Source organism: Leptonotus elevatus, chromosome 6 (genome assembly GCF_054856555.1).
Source record: "Leptonotus elevatus isolate MCC_2025b chromosome 6, RoL_Lele_1.0, whole genome shotgun sequence".
NCBI lineage: Eukaryota > Metazoa > Chordata > Actinopteri > Syngnathiformes > Syngnathidae > Leptonotus > Leptonotus elevatus.
The window spans coordinates 17333544-17353839 of NC_141244.1; the positions used below are offsets into that span (position 1 = coordinate 17333544).

At 39.0% G+C, this 20296-nt stretch overlaps 1 protein-coding gene across 3 annotated transcripts in view; it reads left to right on the forward strand.

Annotated features, from left to right (window-relative positions):
• The window catches only part of adam22 (ADAM metallopeptidase domain 22), a 50906-nt gene that overhangs the window by 2143 nt on the left and 28467 nt on the right, over window positions 1–20296 (forward strand). For all 3 annotated transcript variants that reach the window (XM_086077549.1, XM_086077547.1, XM_086077548.1), the window contains exons 3-5: window positions 2363–2439; window positions 15611–15677; window positions 18388–18470. In XM_086077549.1, the coding sequence (XP_085933675.1) occupies window positions 2363–2439; window positions 15611–15677; window positions 18388–18470 (227 nt within the window). The remainder of the gene's footprint in view (window positions 1–2362; window positions 2440–15610; window positions 15678–18387; window positions 18471–20296) is intronic.

Sequence of the window (20296 nt, forward strand, 5' to 3'; positions counted from 1 at the left end):
TGTGCATTTAGAACAGATATACATTTTTTGATTAATCGTGAGTTAACTAGTGAAGTTGGCGATTAATTACAATTAAAAAAAATGTATCGCCTGACGCCCCTAATTTTTAATGACCTTTTTTCTTTTTTTTAATCGCGTCAGGCGATTACAATTTTCAATTGTAATTAATCACATGACTTCAATAATCACAAATTTTATATCTGTTCTAAATGTACAATAAAACTGTTTTTTTTTTTTTTTTTAACAAAAGTGGAAAAAGTGTCAAATTAATAGAAATAGTTCAAATGAAATTTGGACGTCTATAGCCGTCAATGGCAGTGAATGAGTTAAATACCATGTATTATTATTATTACCCTGTACACACAGGCCTCCCATATTACAGCTCTAAAGGCAGAAAACTGTCATGTGGACTTTGTCCCCCTATTTTCACAATGATGCCATTAAAACAGAAAATAGATTTTTGATGTTCAGAAAGCTCCATGAGAATCGGCACTCATCTGCGACATCACATGAAGAGAGTTTGATCACTTATTGGCTGTTTTTAGCGCCACAAGTCTAAATACAAACCTGTCCCGTGGTTTTGAAAGGATGTCACGCAGGCAGGATGCTATTTATAGACTCTCTGGACTATTTTTAAATCTCAGACGCAAACATCAACACCGCTAGCGGAGGAGTAGCAAAAAAGTCTTGTTTGGTGGAAAAACAAAGCCCGCAAATGAAACTAGCTTGTCTGGGTATTTGCCCGCTGTGTGTGTCCGTTTTTATTTTATTTATTTTTGTACAGTGTACGGTAGTGTGAGAAGTAATCTCTTCTGTAACTCACAAATAAATGAGGGAAGAGTTAGTGGATTAAACCGAATATAATTCACGCCATTTCCTCCCAAATTATATACAGTATACATTTTACCCACTCATATATGCATTGAGCAGAATAGACACGCTTACAAACAATAGAGGCTGTTCTCCTTGGGGAGCTTGCGCTCTAAAGGTCACACTTGGGTGAGCTCAGGGGGCACCAAATCAAACAGAACCCACCCCCACCCCCCAGTTGTGGTCATGCAGCATCCGCGTTGTCATGAAGGTAGCCCACGGCGCCATGCAAGGAGGGGGAGGGACCACTGGAATGACGGCTGGTGGGTTCTGGTTGACCCTGAGGGGTGTGGAGCAAATGAATGAATCAAGCCGCGTACACCATCTGTGTCCAACACTCAAGACGAATGAGAATCCACCTCCGGTCAAATCAATCGCACTCACGCAACCACAGTAATGCACGTCCGTGTTATTTTGATGTCTTTTTTTTTCTTTTTTTTTTAAAGAATGACAATACAGTTGTAAAGCCAGTTTTCAGAATTTAGTTGAACGTTACATTTTTGAACCTGTGTCAGAGTTGCTTGATTTTTGAGTATGACAATACGATCCGATAACTCGCCAATGCACTAAGAAGCAAAAAAGCGCATTCTAATCATCTTAGCTGTCTTTAGTTCTAAAACTAAGCTTGTTCTGGTTCATCTGGAAATATCTTGGTCTCGCATGATTATTTTGTCACTTTATGACCTTTAAATTTTCTTAAAATAACAAATAAATAATATTTTTTTCACCCAATACCGATCAGCTGATAATTACGTGATTGGCCCCGATTTCCGATCACATGATCAAATCGGCATATCTCTACATTCTTATAAATGCTGGGGCCAAAAATAACACAATTTTGTTCAAAAATTGGACCAACCCTGTTTTGTTGTTTTGATACAAAACAAACTTGGGTCAATTTGACCCAATTTAGGGTTGCCCAAAGTTGGGTCAATTGAAAGGTGTACACTCTTAAAACTGGTGGGTCAAAAATAACCCAATTTTGGTCAAAAATTGGACCGACCCGCTATTTGGGTCAATTTGACCCAACTTTGTGTTGTTTTGATACAAAACCAAATTGGGTCAATGTGATCCAACTTAGGGTTGCACAACCCAAAGTTGGGTCAAGTTGATCTGTACTGTGTACTTTAAGCATCCTTCGTCCTTCCAAAGGCACTATTAAAATCCAAATGATCTCCTACATCAAAAAAATTTGCAAGCATAGCAGCTACATTTTAAATTCCTTTTTTTTTTCTTTTTTTTTTATGATTTCTCATGTTTGTCTCATGTGCCTGTGTACAACATGGTTGAAAAAACTCTAAGATTTGCATAATTTTCAGCACCAGCGGCAAAGTAGACGAGTCGAAGGTCTTAATGAACATTGATGTCCTAATAAGCAGTCATTTCGTCGCCGGCGACAGCCTGCAGCCGTCCACCCGTGTCCATTTGTCTGATGCATGAATATGTTAATAGCCGTAACCCACCCGCCTTTTCTTGCGTGTCCCTTTTTCAGGTGAACCACGTGGCCCAGGCCAGCTTTCAAGTGGAGGCTTTTGGCAGGAAGTTCACCTTGGACGTGGAGCTCAATCAGTGAGTTGTTCTTGCCGTCTGCACTTAAGATGCGGCTGTAAATCTTCTCTTGCTTCCTGGTCCAGCAACATGGCTGCGTGTGCGCAAGAAAAAAAAAAAAAGTGTCAAGTCAGTCGTTTGTTAATGCGATTGCTTTTAGCGTCAAATACGCGACGCCGGTGCTTATTTAGCTACTAGGGAGTCATTTTCTGGTGCGTTTACAGGCGGACGTGCACGCGTGTGTATGTAAGAGTATGTTTGTTGCGGGAGTGGTTGAGAGGCTCCATCATAATGGTACGTGATTTACGGTAAAGGCCGGAGCGCTGCGCTGTCAGACGCTGATATTGATCACCGCTGATGGAAAGTGAGCGACTCACTTTCCTCCCCTCTCATTCTTTCACATCGCCCTCTCTCGTACACAAAAAGCGTTATACACACACTCGAGCTCATGCTTCTACCGAGGAGGTTGTTTCCGTCACTGTCTGTTTAGTAAGCCTCGGTGATACAGAGACCCCGACGTTTATTACCAAACTAAATACAAAACAAAGAGAATTACAAAGTTGCCTATTTAAAACAACCACATGGCTTTGCCTTTGATCCACTAGCTAAATTCGAATGCTAACGTGTGATCAGAAACACCATAGGCATGCGTTAACCATTAGCATCCAGACAAGGTAAATGCTCACAGTCATGTATTTATCCTTTCCCAAAAAAGGTCCAATTTGAAAAAAAAAATCTTAATTGAATAGGTTGCATTGGGGCAAAAAAATAAATAAATCTGATTTGGGGCGCATTTGCCTGCGAGGTGAACGTAGCCTAATATTACTGCTGAGAAGTTGTGATGATGTTTTTTTGGGGGGGAGGTTGGAACAGATTATTGGTATTTCCATTCATTTGATTGGAGAAAGATGTTTTCAGATCTGAGTGTTTTGAATTGCGAGCATGTTGAAGGGACAAATTTAAACTTGTGTCTTAAGGCACCGCCGCATATGTGTTATGTTTTAATATTTTGCAAAACTTTAGAGGTTAACTTCCTCACGTGAATGTTTATGTCAAGTGAGCTAAGACCGGCTGGTTTATTACACCTCCTCAATCGTCCTAAAAATTAAAACAGCGTTTTATTGAAGTCATATTGCTTGGATTTACATCTGCCAATACTGGGATGGCAGTTAAAATGTTGTACATGTCATTGTTAATCAAATCTTTTCAGATGGCAACAGTTTGGCCACAAATGACGGATTGTTTTGGTCTTTGGCGGTTCTACTCTATCCGTTTTTTTGTGTAAATCCCGCAGCTCATTGTCGCGTCTGTTTTGTTGACACGTTTAGCATCTCGGCGTGAACTCGCAGACACAAATACGCACACGCTGCTCAGAGTTTGACAACACGGCGCGCGTCCTTCCGCAGCGTAATCCGCTGCGCTCGTAATATCATCACGAGCAGAATCCCATTTCCACCTGACCGTCGAAGCGAATTAGCCTGCGACCAGCCACTCTGTGCGCGCCAGCATGTCTTGTACACGCGTCTGAGTTTGTGCTTCTGTGGCTTTGTTGTCAGGTTTCTCGAAATCTACTCGAGTTCAGGTTTTCAATTAATACTAAAAACGGAATAACCTTACATATACAGCAGTTTATGGTGACACGTGCTAAAAAAAAAAAAAAAGTGAGTTGTCCGTGGCGCAGTTCGAAGTAGCACAGCTGTTCTGTTTTGGCTCTGAGCTTGCGATTGTGATTGACACCATCCGTGTGTGTCCCACTTTCTCATTCCCCGTGAGGGACATTTTCCCACTTTCGGCGCCTGAATGTCGTCCACTCACGCACTCCTTTCATGTGGCAGCAGAGTTTTGGTCCAAAATCTCTCATTTATGCTTATTGAAAACGTGCCCTGTAGTGTTTATTTGTGTCACTTTATGGACACGAACCCGCATGCAAAGTGTATCAATCTACAGTATATGGAAGAGGGGTCTTTTGCCACCCCCTCCATCGATGTCTTTGTCTGGCTCCCACTCCATTGTACAAGAGCGAAAGGAAGAGCTGCACACATGATTGGGGGTTGCCCCTTTTTTTTTTTTTTTTTGGTGTTAATCAGCCTCAGCCAAACACACACGTCTCCTCCCTCCATTCAGCTCTATACCCCCGAACCCCACTTCACCCGCTCCTGGTGAATAATAAATAAGATTAAAGAGGAGTGTGCACATGTCGTTTTATTTTGGGACTTTCAAAGGGGGAGAGAAAAAAAAAATCATACTGAGGCTGATGTTATATGCTGTCTGGTGTATACAAATACACGCAGTTGTACTTTATATTCACATGAGATGCAAATGTGGCAATTTGTTTGCTCATGCTCGCACCAAGATTTGATTTGGGATGTTACACTTATGACAACGAGCTTCAGCAGCAACAAACGAACAAAACGTAACCAAATATGACATGAGTTATATTATAAGAAGATGATGATTGGTGGAAAGCAAATTATTATACTTATTTTTTTTCTTTTCTGTGGTTGGCAAGGTTGAATTGAATTACCTGCTAAAATAAAGATGAACAAAAATCAAAAAATATTATTGAATGAAAATATATTGAATCAAATACTTTCTTTGTTAATTTTCAATATTTGATGGAATCAAATTCCAATAACCGATTAATTGGCCAAATAATTTAAAATAATTAATAAAATATTTTTTGTCCCTTATTGCTTATAACAATAAAGATATGAAATACAGGCAGAAATTTTAACTAAGTACTTTGTCCTTTCGTATTCGTTTAACTTTAAAACAGGAAGAAAAATCCGCAAAACTTGCCAGATTAATTTCTTCATATATTTTTTTGCCAATTTTTAGGGAGAGGGGGAATGTCATTATTATTTTCTTATGTTGTAATGTAAACAAATAACTTTGCATATTTTATTCAGCTGAATAAATCTGCCGTCTATCACGCCCAAAATATGCATGATTATTAGTCTGAATATGAATGCAAATCCCAAAGTCCAAGTCATAAAGCATTTGTAACTAATAATTCCCATACAAATAAAGCAACGTGGTGCCTAATTGAACCATTAACCCGAATACTACTGCAATGTTTGCGCTTTACAAGAATGATCATGTTGCCACTTTTAATAACAAATATGACGACGGCAACTTGAATGTTGTGGTGTAAAATGCACCGTGACAAATTGCCATTGTAGCACATTCCTAACAAGTGAAACCTGACCTCTCACTGCACCTCCCCGTTTTCACTACAACGTCTCGAATCAATAGCAATTCAATGGACGCAAAGTATTATTGCATTATGATGGAACATAACCATAATGCAACCATCATGATTTGTTGTGAAAGGACGCTAACTATGTGGGCCTTCACAAACTTGACCAAGTTGGAAATGAAACCACACACGACTGTTAAAAAAAACATTAAACCCACAAATACTCATAGGATAGGACCGTTAACGTTTGTTCCATCGATGCATCATATTTGAAAACGAAAATGCGACCCCTGATAGGAAAAAGCTTCTCCACGCCTGTGTCACTTTTGAAGTAGGAGCAGGGTTGGATTGTCCTATTGCTGTTGCGTCATCTTTCGAGTGTTACAAAACAGGAACAAGAAGGCTTGCGTCCCTCCCGTGTGCAGCGTTGACACTGACAGGCGCTCAGTGTCTTGTTATTCTTACTAGCGTCGCGTCAGCTTTCCTGCACGCAGACGTGCTCTTTATGCTAATGCGCAGTTACCGGCAACGCTAAATGCATTATTCATCTGCGCGTGTGCAATCAGCATATGTCCATGTGATGGGGGGGATGAGCTGGATAGAACACTCTCCAAAAAAAGAAAGAAAGAAAAAAAAACGAAGCAAACATCCCATGGCTTAATAGTTTGATGAATGTGGGCATACATAGCATTTCATTTACTAACTCATTCACTGCCATTGACGCCTATAAACGTCAAAAATTCGTTTGAACTATTTTTCTTAGTTAAAAAAAATGTTCCCCACTTTTGTTAAGAGTATGAAAACCTAGACTTTTTTTTTTAAAAGAAAATATTATTAAAAATTAGGGGCGTCAGGCGATTAAATGTTTTAATTGTAATTAATCGCATGACTTCAATAGTTAACTCACTACATAGCATTTCACTTATTAACTCATTCACTGCCATTGATGCCTATAAACGTCAAAAATTCATTTGAACTATTTCTATTAGTTTAACTTTTTTTCCCCCCACTTTTGTTAACAAGAGTATGAAAACCTAGACTTTTTTTTTTATATTTTTTTTTATTAAGAAAAGATCATTAAAAATTAGGGCCGTCAGGCGATTAATTTTTTAAAATTGTAATTAATCGCATGACTTCAATCACACATTTTATATCTGTTCTAAATGTACAAAAAAAAGTTTTAGGTTTTCATACTCTTGTTAACAAAAGTGGAAAAAAAATGTTAAACTAATATAATTAGTTCAAATGCATTTTTGACGTCTACAGCAGTGAATGAGTTAATAATGTGCAAACCTGCAATGTTGTCATCTTGTTGGGACTCAGAAGTGGCACATTAAGTGTTGAACTAATTAATAAAACACAAGATGAAAATAATGACAGATAAAAAGGTGTGAATATTAAAAGAAGATCAGAGGAGGAAACTGAAGAGTTACAAGAAAGGAATCCAAATGATTCATCTTATTTCCTTTGATTTAATTCCACACACGCTTCTTGTTGAGTCACGTTTTTTACATCCTCTCTCCAAGCACAACAAATTGCACCATAATCACACAAAGGTCAACACAATCCGTTTTGTGTCACCGGTTGAGTTTCAAAAATAATTGATTGACTTAACATCTGGCAACATTAAACCTAGTTTACACATCTCGTTCAAATTTTAGATTACTTGAGCAAGAATTGGACTACAAAATTGCAAAAATGACCGCTGAGGGAAGCGCTCTTCTCTGATACGAACCTGCGCGCGTTTGCCACTGATGCGGGGCCGACCGTCGCGCGCTCGTACCCGCACCGGCGTGCGGCCTTGATTTAATTCTCTCTGCTGTCTCGTTCCCACATCATGTATCGCGCACTCTACCCGCCTTGCGACACCGATACAAGCCAACGCCACTCTTTCCCTCCATTCGTACCCCCATCCCTCGTCTCTCCTCCTCTGCTTGCCTGCCTGCAGCTTGCTGATTTATTGAAAGGAGGCGTGATCCGATTTAGTGAGGACGCGAGGAGAAACGCACAAATGTTGGAGTGAGGGGGGATGGGGGAGTTGAGAAGAGTGAGTGAGTATGGGAGGACTGGAAAAAGTATATAGGATGTGTGGATGCCTTTTAAGCACCCGCTAGTCCTGCTTGCTGTGTGGGTGGAGATGCAGCAGATGGGGGGGAAATCGAGTGGGCGCCGTGTTTGTATATTTATATGCTTGGGGGAGGTAGTTACTTGAAAAGGAGGGCCTTGTGACGAATAGAAGTGCCCTCGTTCATACCAAACCGCCTCTTACAGTTTTACTTATTGCTTTAGACGTCGAATCATGCGCAGTTGTGAATAATGGAGAATAATTTTCTAATTCATGTTCACATTCTCGAGTTATAATATTTCTTGAATGTGTTCGGTGAGGACTAATAAGTTGTACAAGTAGAGGGAAAAAGTAAAAAATAATAATAATAATAACAATGTGGCCAACACAAACGACTACGATCTGCAACGCAAGCATCTCTCGTCGCCTGACTGTTCGCAAAGTAGAGCAGAAAATCGTCAACGGCGACCGTTTCACTTAATAACATCGATTTGACAGCTTGAATTACTTTATTGGAAACCCGCATCGACTTTGCCAACTAACCTCAAGGCTAGATTGCAGTCGGCATGAGTCAGCAGAATCCGACATTTGTAATGTTTATGGAATACCGTGGCAACAATTAACCGATATCTAATGTAAGATATATATTTTATAAATCTGTTACTCAAAGTGCTGAATTCATGTGAAGGTACACATCATTTTGACAAATTTAATATAACATAAAAATAAAAAAACCAGGATGACCTTAACTATCAAACAAAGAAAACAAAAATATGTTTTGATAACTTGTGCTCCGAACTTTATTGTAAGCATGCAAGCTAATATTACAGAAGCCAAGTGCGCTGTTCATGTAGACACAGGAAACGGCAACAGGTCTAAAAAAAATAAAAATTAAAAATAAAAGTTACCGGTACATTTTCCTCCATGTTTCAGTAGGCACGTCAAAATAGTCAATATAACAACTTGCTTGCTAGCCAAAACACAACACAAAAGCTAAGGAAGTACCTCTAGCACAAGAAAGCTAACATTAGCCTCAACCGATTTGCACCTAGCGTAATGTTATGAATGAACATCAACGTGGTGAGCTTGCTTGTTGAATGTCCGACAGAAGAGCCGCTAACATTTTCATCCGGTCTCATCTCATAGTGGTTTTCATAGCCGGCATATCTTACAGCTGCCACGGGTTCGATTTCCTCTCAATACCGCATTCACTGTTGCCTTGTGATTGACAGGTAATCATTCCAGGGTGTTTAGTAAGCATAAATGGACTCCATGCCTCACCTGATTCTCTTTTTAGCCACCTCTCTGTTTCTCCAGCTTCTGTCGATCTGTCTTGCTCAGTTTGCATGATAAGTAAAAAGCAAGAGATTTCCGCACCTGCGCACGCCACGCGCATGTTCTCGTCACATACTGCATAATGCAACAGCTCCATGCGCTTCTTCCTGTATGTTGCGTGCTGCAGTAGTGGTACCCCAACCCTTGTTGTCATGCCACGGATTCTTTCCACGCAAAGACATATTTTTGACGGACCGGCATGGAAACCTGATTTTCAAAATTAAACTTTATTCAGACCAGGGTTCTCTCTTTCATTTTGACTTTGTTTTTTTAATTCAGTTATATTCAGCTCGTTTTTAGAGAGGCTTTGTTAGTTTTTCGTTGTTCAAAAAGACTTTGTTTTGGTTTAGTTTTTATTAGTTTTAGTATTAGTTTTTAGATAGATGGATGGATGGATGGGTAGGTCGGTAGGTATAAATAATGAGAAATACATTTTAAATCCAAAAGCTTGTGTTACATGAATTGAAAAAGGACAATGAAGAACATGTTCGCAAATTTTCTAATGTGCGATATAGTTTGAGTTTGAGGGGTTTTTTTCTTCCAATTTTAGTTTTGGTTGTTTATTTATTTGAGTCTTAATGACCTATATTAACCTTGTTTCATGCTAATAATCAAGAAGGCTCCTCCTCTCAGCATTTGTTAACTGCCATCACTTCTATCTGCTTGTGTAGAAAGAAGCGGTGTCCAAGTGAGATATTCCTGATAAGTGATTAATGAATAAATGAATTATAGCCTGGAGAGTGAGACCTTTTAAATGGGGCCTCTGTGTGGGGATAGTCGGGGGTGTTAAGGTGCGAGCAGCTGTAGCAATCCCCAAAGTGACCCCCCGCTTCCTCCTCTGTTGTCCTCATCCACCTTTTCCGACCTAACACCTCCCCTCACCCCGCCTTCCGTCAGCATTTCGGACGTAGCGCGTTCGCTCCTTTTTGTGAACCTCCCGCTGTCCTTCTAAAACATGGGTTTGAGTAAGAGAAGTGCCGTGTATGGATGTGTGTGGTTTTTGGGGATGATTAGACTTCAGCCTTTGTGGAAGCAATGAAAGGCTGCTAGCTACACGCTTGTGCCAATCGCTCCGCACACTCGCGTCAACATTAGTGCTGCCAAACCTGTTGGTGCTTTTTCATCCATGCGGTGCCTGGCAACACAGAATGTGACAAGAATTTTAAACGGGGTATAAACACACATCACAATAATAACACCAAATCAGTTAGCAAAGTTCTGATTGTTGCACGCCTGTAAAAAGATGATCCTGTTTAGGGGTGATTTTTTTCCATCGCGATCTGATGGGAAAAGAGTCGCAGCTGACAATCGTAAATGATAAAACCTCTTCGATTTTGGCAAATTGTGTGGTCGACACTGATTGGCCGAGCCGTGGACTAGATGATTGGAATGGGAAATGGGACGAGACCTGAAGCTTGCGCTGTTGCCACTGTTACCTTTTAATTAAAAAGTAATTTAGCTACCTGACCGAAACTTTATTGTAAAAGTAACCAGGTTAGATTACAAGTATTGCAATAGTGACATTCATCTTATTGACCACCCAGCTTAGCATAATGACGGCTGTTTTTTTAACAGTGACATTTAAGAATAAAGTTGTTGTTTTTTTAAATCAAATAAAGTCGACCTTTTTGACTTACCAAAATTACTTATAACATAAATGGGCTACTTGTTTTAAATATATAATAATAATAAAAAAGTATTTTCTAGACCTCACTGAACATAATCACATTTTGTAATACAATATAAACTAAAGGCAGTCTTATTATTTGATGTGAGAACGAATAACTATGGAGAACAAAAAGAGTTATATTTCATACTTGTGTTGTGGAATGGCGTATGTCTCTGTTTATTGTTTGGTTTTTGACACAATTGTCAAATGATGCTCTTTTGTTTTATTGTCATTTTAAATGTTCAAAATCAAGTTGAATAAAAATGTGTTTAACTGTTGACGTCATGGCAAAAGCCAACATTTATAATGTACATTGTTCATAAACATCGCGATTCCTGCAGTCATACAATCTGGTGGGATTTTCTCTTAAGCTTGAATACATACTGTGCTGCGATCCATGTTTTATCCATGTCATTAAAGCTATATAACTGTTTCTGTTTACAGCACAGAGTGTGCAGCAATACTTAATAAATTTATTTATTTTTAACTGACATAAACCCAAAATAGTGACTATTTCCCGCTTGAAAATGTTAATCTCTCGTTCAGGTAACCACAGATGTTACTATTTATGCACTGATGATAAATACTAGGTGTGTGCCGAAAAATCGATTCTTAATGTCCCAAAATCGATTTTATTTAAATTATTTTATACTGTCTTGCCTTTGTCTGTGTGTGCCTTTATTTGGAGCGCTGTTCATGTTGTACCCAAATTGGCCACTTAGGGGCAGTGTGGTTCCACGCGGTCTAATACACTGTTAAGTTGTAGCCACATTAGAGAGTAGAAGGAAAAAGTCACGATCAAGTGTTTCCAGTAAAAGTTGTTTTTTTTGCAGCGTGGAGCCGTTCTTTTGAGTGATAAAAGTGCCGCGAGTAGCGCGCTAATTAGCATTAGCGAGTCAGACTGGAGTAGATCATTACAATTCCTCGCACATCTATAGATTGAAGCAGAAATCATTGTCAATCAAATCATTTTGAATCAAAAATCGTTCTTAATCGAAAATCGATTCTGAATCAAATCGCAGACCCAAAAATCAGAATCGAAACCGTGAGACATTCAAAGATTTCCCACCCCTAATAAATGGGGACACAAACCTCCACTGTAGATACATAGTGATGCATTTTATGCACTTTTATGTTTGCAGTTTGTATGTTCCTCCTCAATGTGTGCTCTAAATGCCGAGAAAAAAAGGACATACACCCGGTGGATGACGCCAGTCTGCTTTTTACCGCTTCCTTTTCTTTCCGTCAACCTTCTTATAAAATGGAATAAGCCTTGTGAGTGCAACATCTTTGTCCGTTCGTAGCATGACTGGGCTGGCTGACATTCAAGGGGTGAGAAAGCGAGGGGGGGGGGGGTGATGCGTGACGTAAATGGCTCTTGCGCGCCTGCTTATGAATGGTTTGCCAGCTCGAGCGGCAGAGCGTCTGGTCGGAAATCCTCTGATTGACAAGCGCGCCAACACAAGACGTTGCCGCGGCGTCTCGGTGGAGAAAAACATCTTTCAGCAGAGGGGAGGATAAGTAGACTGTTGAAAAGAAGAAGGTCATGAACCCAGTGAATGAGAGTAACATAAACCTATATGAAAAGGTTGTCTACTCAACACAATAATATCATGTATACCTGAAAAATCGAATACTGCAACATGCAATACGATTCCACACTTTAATTCCACTGAGAGACTGTTTTGGTACTGCTGTTTTGGTCAGCAACGGAATTCGAAATGTGCTCAGCTGTGTTTGTGTGTGATTAATAAGGCTAATTCGTTACTATAATAATTAATTACCACTTACTAGTAAAAACGATTCTTAGAACAAGTGTGCTTAGTTTATACACATTGAATGCCACATGAGCACCAGCTAAGCTTTGGGAGCAATAATTAAAATCAACAGTTGGCTCATTTCACTTTCATGCCATTTTGAGTGACTTTCTATATTATTTTAATCAATAAACAGGCAAAAGAATTGGAGACAAGTAAAACGAATTTGCTCCCAAAAACGTATAAATACGTTCTATTTTAAATATTAACCTGGTCCCAAAAACGTTTTTATACGTTCTATTTTAAATGTCACCATGGTCCCAAAAACGTTTTTATGCTAGAGTTTACAGAAGGCTTTGATGCGGCCACTGAACTGAACTGAAGAGAACGCTTGAAGCAATGGTAGTTGCCAGCAGGTGGCAGCAGAGTATGAGCAATCAACTATGTTGCAACAAGCTGTTTTCCCCACTATTTTAAACAGATTTGTGAATAATGATGAAACTTAGCTATTCTTATGCTAATTGCTGCAAAACTGAAACAGATCGAAATAAAAAAAAATCCTGATGAAAGAACAGACTCTAATCTTTCAATATTCTGTGGGCCTTGCAAAATCAGTCAAAATCCAGGAAAACAGCCGGGAGTGATGGGGGTTGCTTCAGTGAAAATGGCTGGGAGTGAATGAGTTAAGAGCTTTGTGTATAATTTGACAAATTCAACATGGGATCAAATAATTTATGTACATACAGAATAAAAGGGCCGATCTTTTGATGCCAATTCTGGTATTAGCTACAATTAAATTCCGATAACCAATTAATCAGTCGATCCATTAAAACGGTCCCCGCTTACAACAATAACGATATGAATTTTGATTTCTAATGTTACAGGAGAAAAAATAGCAAAAATCTTACATTTTGGGGGGGGGGGGGGGGGTTGAACTTTGATTCATTAATTTTTTTGTTTGTTTCAGGCAATAACAAAAGCAACACAGTCAGTATCAGATTCCACAAAGAGCAAAAACAAAACAAAAAAAACACACACAAAAAACAACCCATCATTATCATTGTGTTACTATGTTTAAAAAAAGTTAATAAATAAACCAGCAAGAGCCACTATCGGCCAATTAATTGGTCAGGCCCTATTTTGAAGTATGTGGCAGTATTACAAGAACGTTTATTGGAAAATCAGCATGTTAACATGATGAGGGGGGGGGGCGCTGAGTGTGGGTTGCGTTTTTGCGTCTTTGTCTAATAAATTATTTAAATCCTGCAAGACTTAATTCTGCACTGTGTTATCGTGCCCCCTCCAACAGAGTCTGCGGTTTCGATGCCGCCTCAGTATGCCCCCCCCCCCCCCCCCCTCCCCTCCCCGGGCTGGCTCAGCGTGGCTGAAGATCACAAGCTGTGAATCTTAAACACACATCCCAGCAGAACAAAGGCTAACAGCGCGCCTTTGACCCACAGAGCATGTCTTCATCACAGTAGCGTGTACGCACGCGCGCGTAACTTTCGTCCTGTCATCCCAGCGCGCCTTTAATGTGTTGCCTGCTGGTCGTCTGAGGTGAGCGATGATGCGCAAACGGAGGCTGTCAAATAATGAGCGCCGTGGCTCTTATTACACAGCCGTGATGGCGCAGGGTTGTTCCCGGAAGGACCTTGGAGCGGTGCATGATGGGATATCGGTTAGAGCCCCGAGGTCTGCGTTTGACACCTCCCTCTCGTTAACATTCGCCGCCTCTTTATTCCCCCCATGATGGCCGTTCCTCCATCTTTCCATTTTGATCTCCCTCCTCTCTGCGCTTTTATTACCCGAGCACGCCATTAGTCTTACAGAGGAGTCTTATTTCCTGTGCGAGTCTGTTGTGAGGCAGGAAAAGTAGTGATACACCTTAGCTCACATATCTTTGGTGTAATAGGGGAGAACACAACTTGTTTTGTGCTTCGTGGGCCTCGTTGTTGGTAAACGTGTGGCCAAAACAACTTTTCGAGAGAAAATCGTGATGTTTTTGTCACATGTCCCTGAATTTTTTAAAACACTTTAAACAAGAACAAATATTAAGCAAAGGTGTGTTTCTGTAAAAGGTGTTAATTTGTGGAATGATTTTGGAACGGACCTGTTTAAAAGCAAAGTTCAAAAAAATTACTTACATCAGTCATGAGCTGTTAAAAAATGTATATATGCTGTAATTTCTTTGGACGTATCGGTATGAGTGTAATGAAAATTGTATATGCGAGTATGAGGATATGATTTATAAATGTATATGAATTTCATGTACATATGTTGCTGGCAAATGTGTTAAAGTGCACTTGTATATATGATTGGGTTTATACATTTCCTTTCGTTGAAATACATTACCTTATCATTTTATAAAACGAATAAGGGGTAGGACTAGATACGTTTTTTAACTTCATCTTAGCCCTTTTGAACATATACAATTTTTCTTTCTTCCTATTCTTGTTTTCTTTTTAATTTAATTTAGACTTGTAATGTGTTTATATGTTCAATAAAACCATAAACCAAAAAGGCACAATTTGGAGTTCAACCATGTTTTTCAGGAAAAACAGGCCTCTGAAGTAAAAATAAAATAAAAATAAAACTTCAACGTGAGTCTGTTCCGCGTCCATTTAAAACACACTCATTCACTTTAAATGAGATTTTTACACTTGAATCCAATTTTTCTTTTTTGCTGTTTGGTTTTTATACTTTGCCTCTGCAGCATATTGTTCATTATGGCTATACGTCTTTGTCTCAAGTTGAACTAGTAGTGTGTGTGTGTGTGTGTGAGAGTATCTCCTCTGGGATACTTACTATTGAGAAAGCACACACACACACTGGCTTCACAGTCTTCCTTCTACTTGCGCTCTCAATTCATTTCCTCTTCTGCCAGTGTTGCCATTTTTTTTATTTTTTTTTACTGCAACCTCTATTCGTCCTTGAGTGCAATGTTAAACACGCACACATTCGCAGACACACACGTCGTCTCAAATTTGTTTCATTGTGTTTGCGGTCTGGAAATAGCCTCATGCCTCCTCCTCGATGGTCATAATTAGCCGAGCCGATGCTTTGAAACGCTCAGACAAAATTTGATTATTCCATAAAATGTGACGCTTGAATGAAAATCACAACTTTTCTGACCTTCCCCCCCCCCCCCTCTGCCTTCTCTCTTCCAGCGATCTGCTGTCTTCAGAGTACGTGGAGAAGCATTTGTCCGAGAAAGGGAAGACGGTCGTCACTGCTGTAAGATTCTGCAAATCATTCTTCTTTCTACGCTACTCCAACTCAGATTTATGTGTCATATCCCCGACGGTCCGTTGTAGCACTTTTTTTTAATTTTATTTTTTTATAACTTCATGCAATGATGCCGCTTGTTCTTCTCTCTCTCTGGGCCCTTTAAAGTTTATTGACAGTCGTAAATCCGAATCAAATAGTCTCCCCGCATGTTGGATTCCCGTGGAATTGAAGTATGTGTGGCGTATAACTTTGACTAACACGAGATTAAAAGTGGTAATCCGCAACAATCTAACCGTCTGCTCGAGGAAACCCACGGAGGACTTGTGTTGCGTAAGTGCTACTTTCAAGATGGATTAGGAGCGACACTGCTAAACTGCAAATTAGCACAATTTTGGATACTGTAAGAATTAACCTAATGATGTTGACGTCGGCATACGATGTTTGTTTATAAATTAATTCCCGCATCTATTTTAGCTAAATATTACAGAAAGGAAGCGTTTCTTGACTCGTTGCCCAATATGGAGGTCATTGGAGCATTACAGGGTGCACTTGAACCTGCCAATATTGAAATCAGAGCTTTTCCGGTCATGAGAATAAAGTCAATATGACATAAATGAAGAGATCATTTCTCAAGAATGACATTTTCAATCTTACAAAAAAAGCTTTTACAGTACAAAACAATTGTGGAGAAACTGAAGAAAATAGTTGCAATAGTGTGAGCCATAAACATATCTGTGATAAGATCAGTTTAAGCTTGACAAATAAAAAAAATAAAAAAAAGACACAACACCATCATTAGTGTAAACACTTTATGACGGTTCCTAATTTGTCTCGCTCTGAGAAAGAAAAACTGAATTAAAATCACCTCATATGTGGGCCTTATGGTCAGCATCAACCAGAGGTGTTGATGAACAAATATTTAATTATATATAACCAGTTAGCACGTCTTATATTTTTGCATGTTTACATTTGCCATTTTAAGTGTATTTGATATTACAATCGTGATATTACTTATCTTCATTTTATACATAACTTTTAATAGTTTTTTTTGTTAGAGCATGTTGTTGTAGAACTTTTTTTGTTTTTTTTAACTTCATATATTATATAAGTTATGATGCAATAACCAATCAAATATATGTCATATTTTATAAAGGGTTCAATTCATTTGACTCCAAATGAGTACAAGACGAGTCCAGAAAGTATGTCTCCATTCTGTTAAGTGTGTCACAACCCTTGGCTCGAGCCAGCATGTACATTATTATTAGCCCTTGCCCCACCTAAATGGAACAGGGCCATAATCAATTATATTTAATTAGTCCCGTGTTTACCCTGCAGCCATACGCCAAAGCAATGAAAAAGTCATATTTGACATTTTGTTATCACTGCGTCTCCAGGAAGCCACTACACAACATTTTACATGCACTTCCTTGTATATCTATAAATAGTCTATAGATAGAAGAAAATGGAGCTAATAAGTAAAAAAAAATAAAAAAAATTAAAAAATGCAGTGAAACGACTGCAGAAGCACAGTCACAGGTTTTAATGTCCTAGCATGTCCAGCATGCTTTTAACGCCGCAAACCAGGCGGGGCGTATTGCGCTGCGGTGCGTCGCGAGGCGCTGCATCATGGCGGTAATTGATCCTGATAAAAGCTGACTTTCCTGAGGGAGTCCGGCTTCCTGTCTTCCCTAATGGCTGTTAGGCAGCGAGGAAGCAACCAGGAAGAAGAGATGGCCCCGCCGAGCACTTAGACCATGTACATTTACTTCTTTGCAAAAATGAACGTGTTTACTTGCAGGGAGCAAGAGAAGGTGCAGGCGTGCATAACGGTAGAGGTTGTAAGTAGACAGGGAGAAGATGTGCTGAAGTTGGGAGGGAAAAGAGTGATGATACAATGAGACAAAAGTCGCGCACCAGGCCACACGTTCATGCCACACAAAATGCAACATAGCAGCATGCAACTGTGCCGTAATGCATAATCGGTTCATTTGCCCAATATGAGAAAAACGTTTAAATCCATAAAATGGTATCCCTTCACATTAACCACTACTCAAGAAGCAACTCTGTTTCAAAAAAAGTTGGCAACCTTTGATCTAAGGTTTGACTTGGAGCTAATCGCAAGAAGGAGTCATGCCATGTCACGAGTGCTGTCACTATCGAAACTTTTTAAAATGGTTATCGCCACCCACCCATTAATGTCTTTCATTTTTTAATTTAAAAATATATATTTTTTTGTTAATCCACTAAGGTTGACCATGAGTTGAATTGAGTGGATATAACTACTCATTATTTATTATCTTCTGTACATGTATGCATTATTCAACACCAACAAAATTGGCCTATGCTAAACCGTTAGCAATCGCAATCAGCATTAGTGCGTGGCGATTACCACTGAAGGTAAACAAACACTAACCACCATTTAGTTCACACATACAGCATTATATCTACATGAGTTAATTGAGTGGATATAATCACTAATTACTTATCATTTGTGCATGAGCATTATTAAATACTATCAAAATGAGCCTATGCTAAACGGTTAGCAATCACGATTAGCATTAGCGCGCTAACGATTAGCATTTAAGGTAAACAAACACTAACCCCCATTTAGTTCACGCATTTCACACACATTTACTTTGTTGTGTTACGTTTTGGCCATATTTGAGACATTTTCAGATTTAAGCAAATGTATAATCCTGTGTGTGTGTGTTTACAGGGAGGAGAGCATTGCTACTACCAGGGCAAAGTCAGAGATATTCCTCACTCCTTCGCAGCCCTTTCTACCTGTCATGGCCTACAGTAAGTACATATAATACATGTGCTTATGTGAATTAGAGAGTAAGCATCCGGAGGCATAGTCCCATCTCGCATTGACATCAATGTTGATTCAATTTCGCCGCCGTCTGCTTTGTTTTAACATTTTAAATCAGACAGGTAGTACAAACCATTTCCATTCAGTGCCCTTTTTAAGGAGGCAACTACGCTATATGCAATGCAAATGCAAAAAAATATTCATATTGGCGGTGTGATTCATTACAAGTGTGAGGTTATTTCATATTGAAATCTGCATTTTAATTCGTGTTTAGTCATAGCATCGAAACAATTTCATTGAATGACAGATCTCTGTCTAATCAGAAGAATTCATGCACGACATTTTTTTTTTCCAGTTATGCATGTCATTAAAATATAGAAATGTAAACTTCATTTCTGCGCAGCTAATGATATCATTTGCACCCCTGCATTTTTATTTGGACAATCATGATTTTATTCATCGGAGCATCAACTCCTCAATGCAGGCAAGAAAAATCTTCTAATTATGGCGTGTGCAAACGCTGAGCAAGCCTAATTAAGCATAGGCTTCTAATAACATTTGCGTTATTCAATGGCGTCGTCACTCTAGCAAATTATATGTTGGATTCGATAAAAAAAAAAAAAGGATTATTTCTGTGCATTCCAATATAATTGCTATGCCATTTATATCAGTTAGCAGGAAAAGTACAAATGTGCAACATTTAATAATAGCATCAAAATATCAGTATTTAACTCATTTGGAAGGTGCATTTGGTAATAAGGCCAACAAATACCGTATTTGCAATAACAACCGAGGATCACCTACTTTGATGGGCTATGATAATGTTATGATGATATTAATGTCATGTAATGTGGACTTATTCTAGTAGTGACTACTATGCCATAGGAATAGAATTGTGCATGTTTGTGCGTGGGCTGCACAACAGTGTCAGACATTGCAGAGAGAGTACTTCCCATAAGCTGCGTCAGGTATTTACCATAATATGCATCCTGCTTTCTCCCCTCTGTGTGTTTTATGCACACACTCACACACACACACGCACACACACACACACGCACACACAACAGAAACTTAAGCCTACAGTGCAATAATAGCTTTTAACCGCATACAGACAGATCCTGTTCGCATCTTCAGCCGTCATGTCAATGAAGATCGTTCACCATTGGCTTGAGTTGGTTTTCAGAATGCCGATACACATCACGCACACATACGCATAAATATCGTGTGCCGTTTTCATCTCTTTACCGTGTAGATATTATGCACTATAGCAATACGATAGCAAAAACATGCACAAAAACAGCCTTGGGAGTGAATTAAAAATCTTTTTTTCAAACATTCAACACCATGTCACTCACTTTAGGGGTGTTAGGAAAAAATCGTTCCGGCAATATATCGCGATATTACAGCGCGCAATTCTTGAATCGATTTTTAAACATAACATCTTACTTAGGGTTAGGATTCACACATTAAGCATGGAAGAATGTTATATTAATGGAACATTAAGCCTTAATATTTTATTTCAGTGCTGTTCAAACATGAAACAGACTGCAACCTGAATTTTACAAGTTTACTGATTAGTATTTTCTAAATTTGAGGGGGAAAAAAATCGCAATAATCAATTTATAGATTTGTACCGGGATTAATCGAATCGAATCGTGACATATGAATCGTGATACGAATCGAATCGCCAGGTACTAGGCAATTCACACCCCTACTCACTTTTATATCATGTTTGATTTTCTGATATAGATACTCTATAAGCAGTTTCATTGTTTTGTTTGTTTTTTAATTCAAAAGATGGAAGAAAATGTCT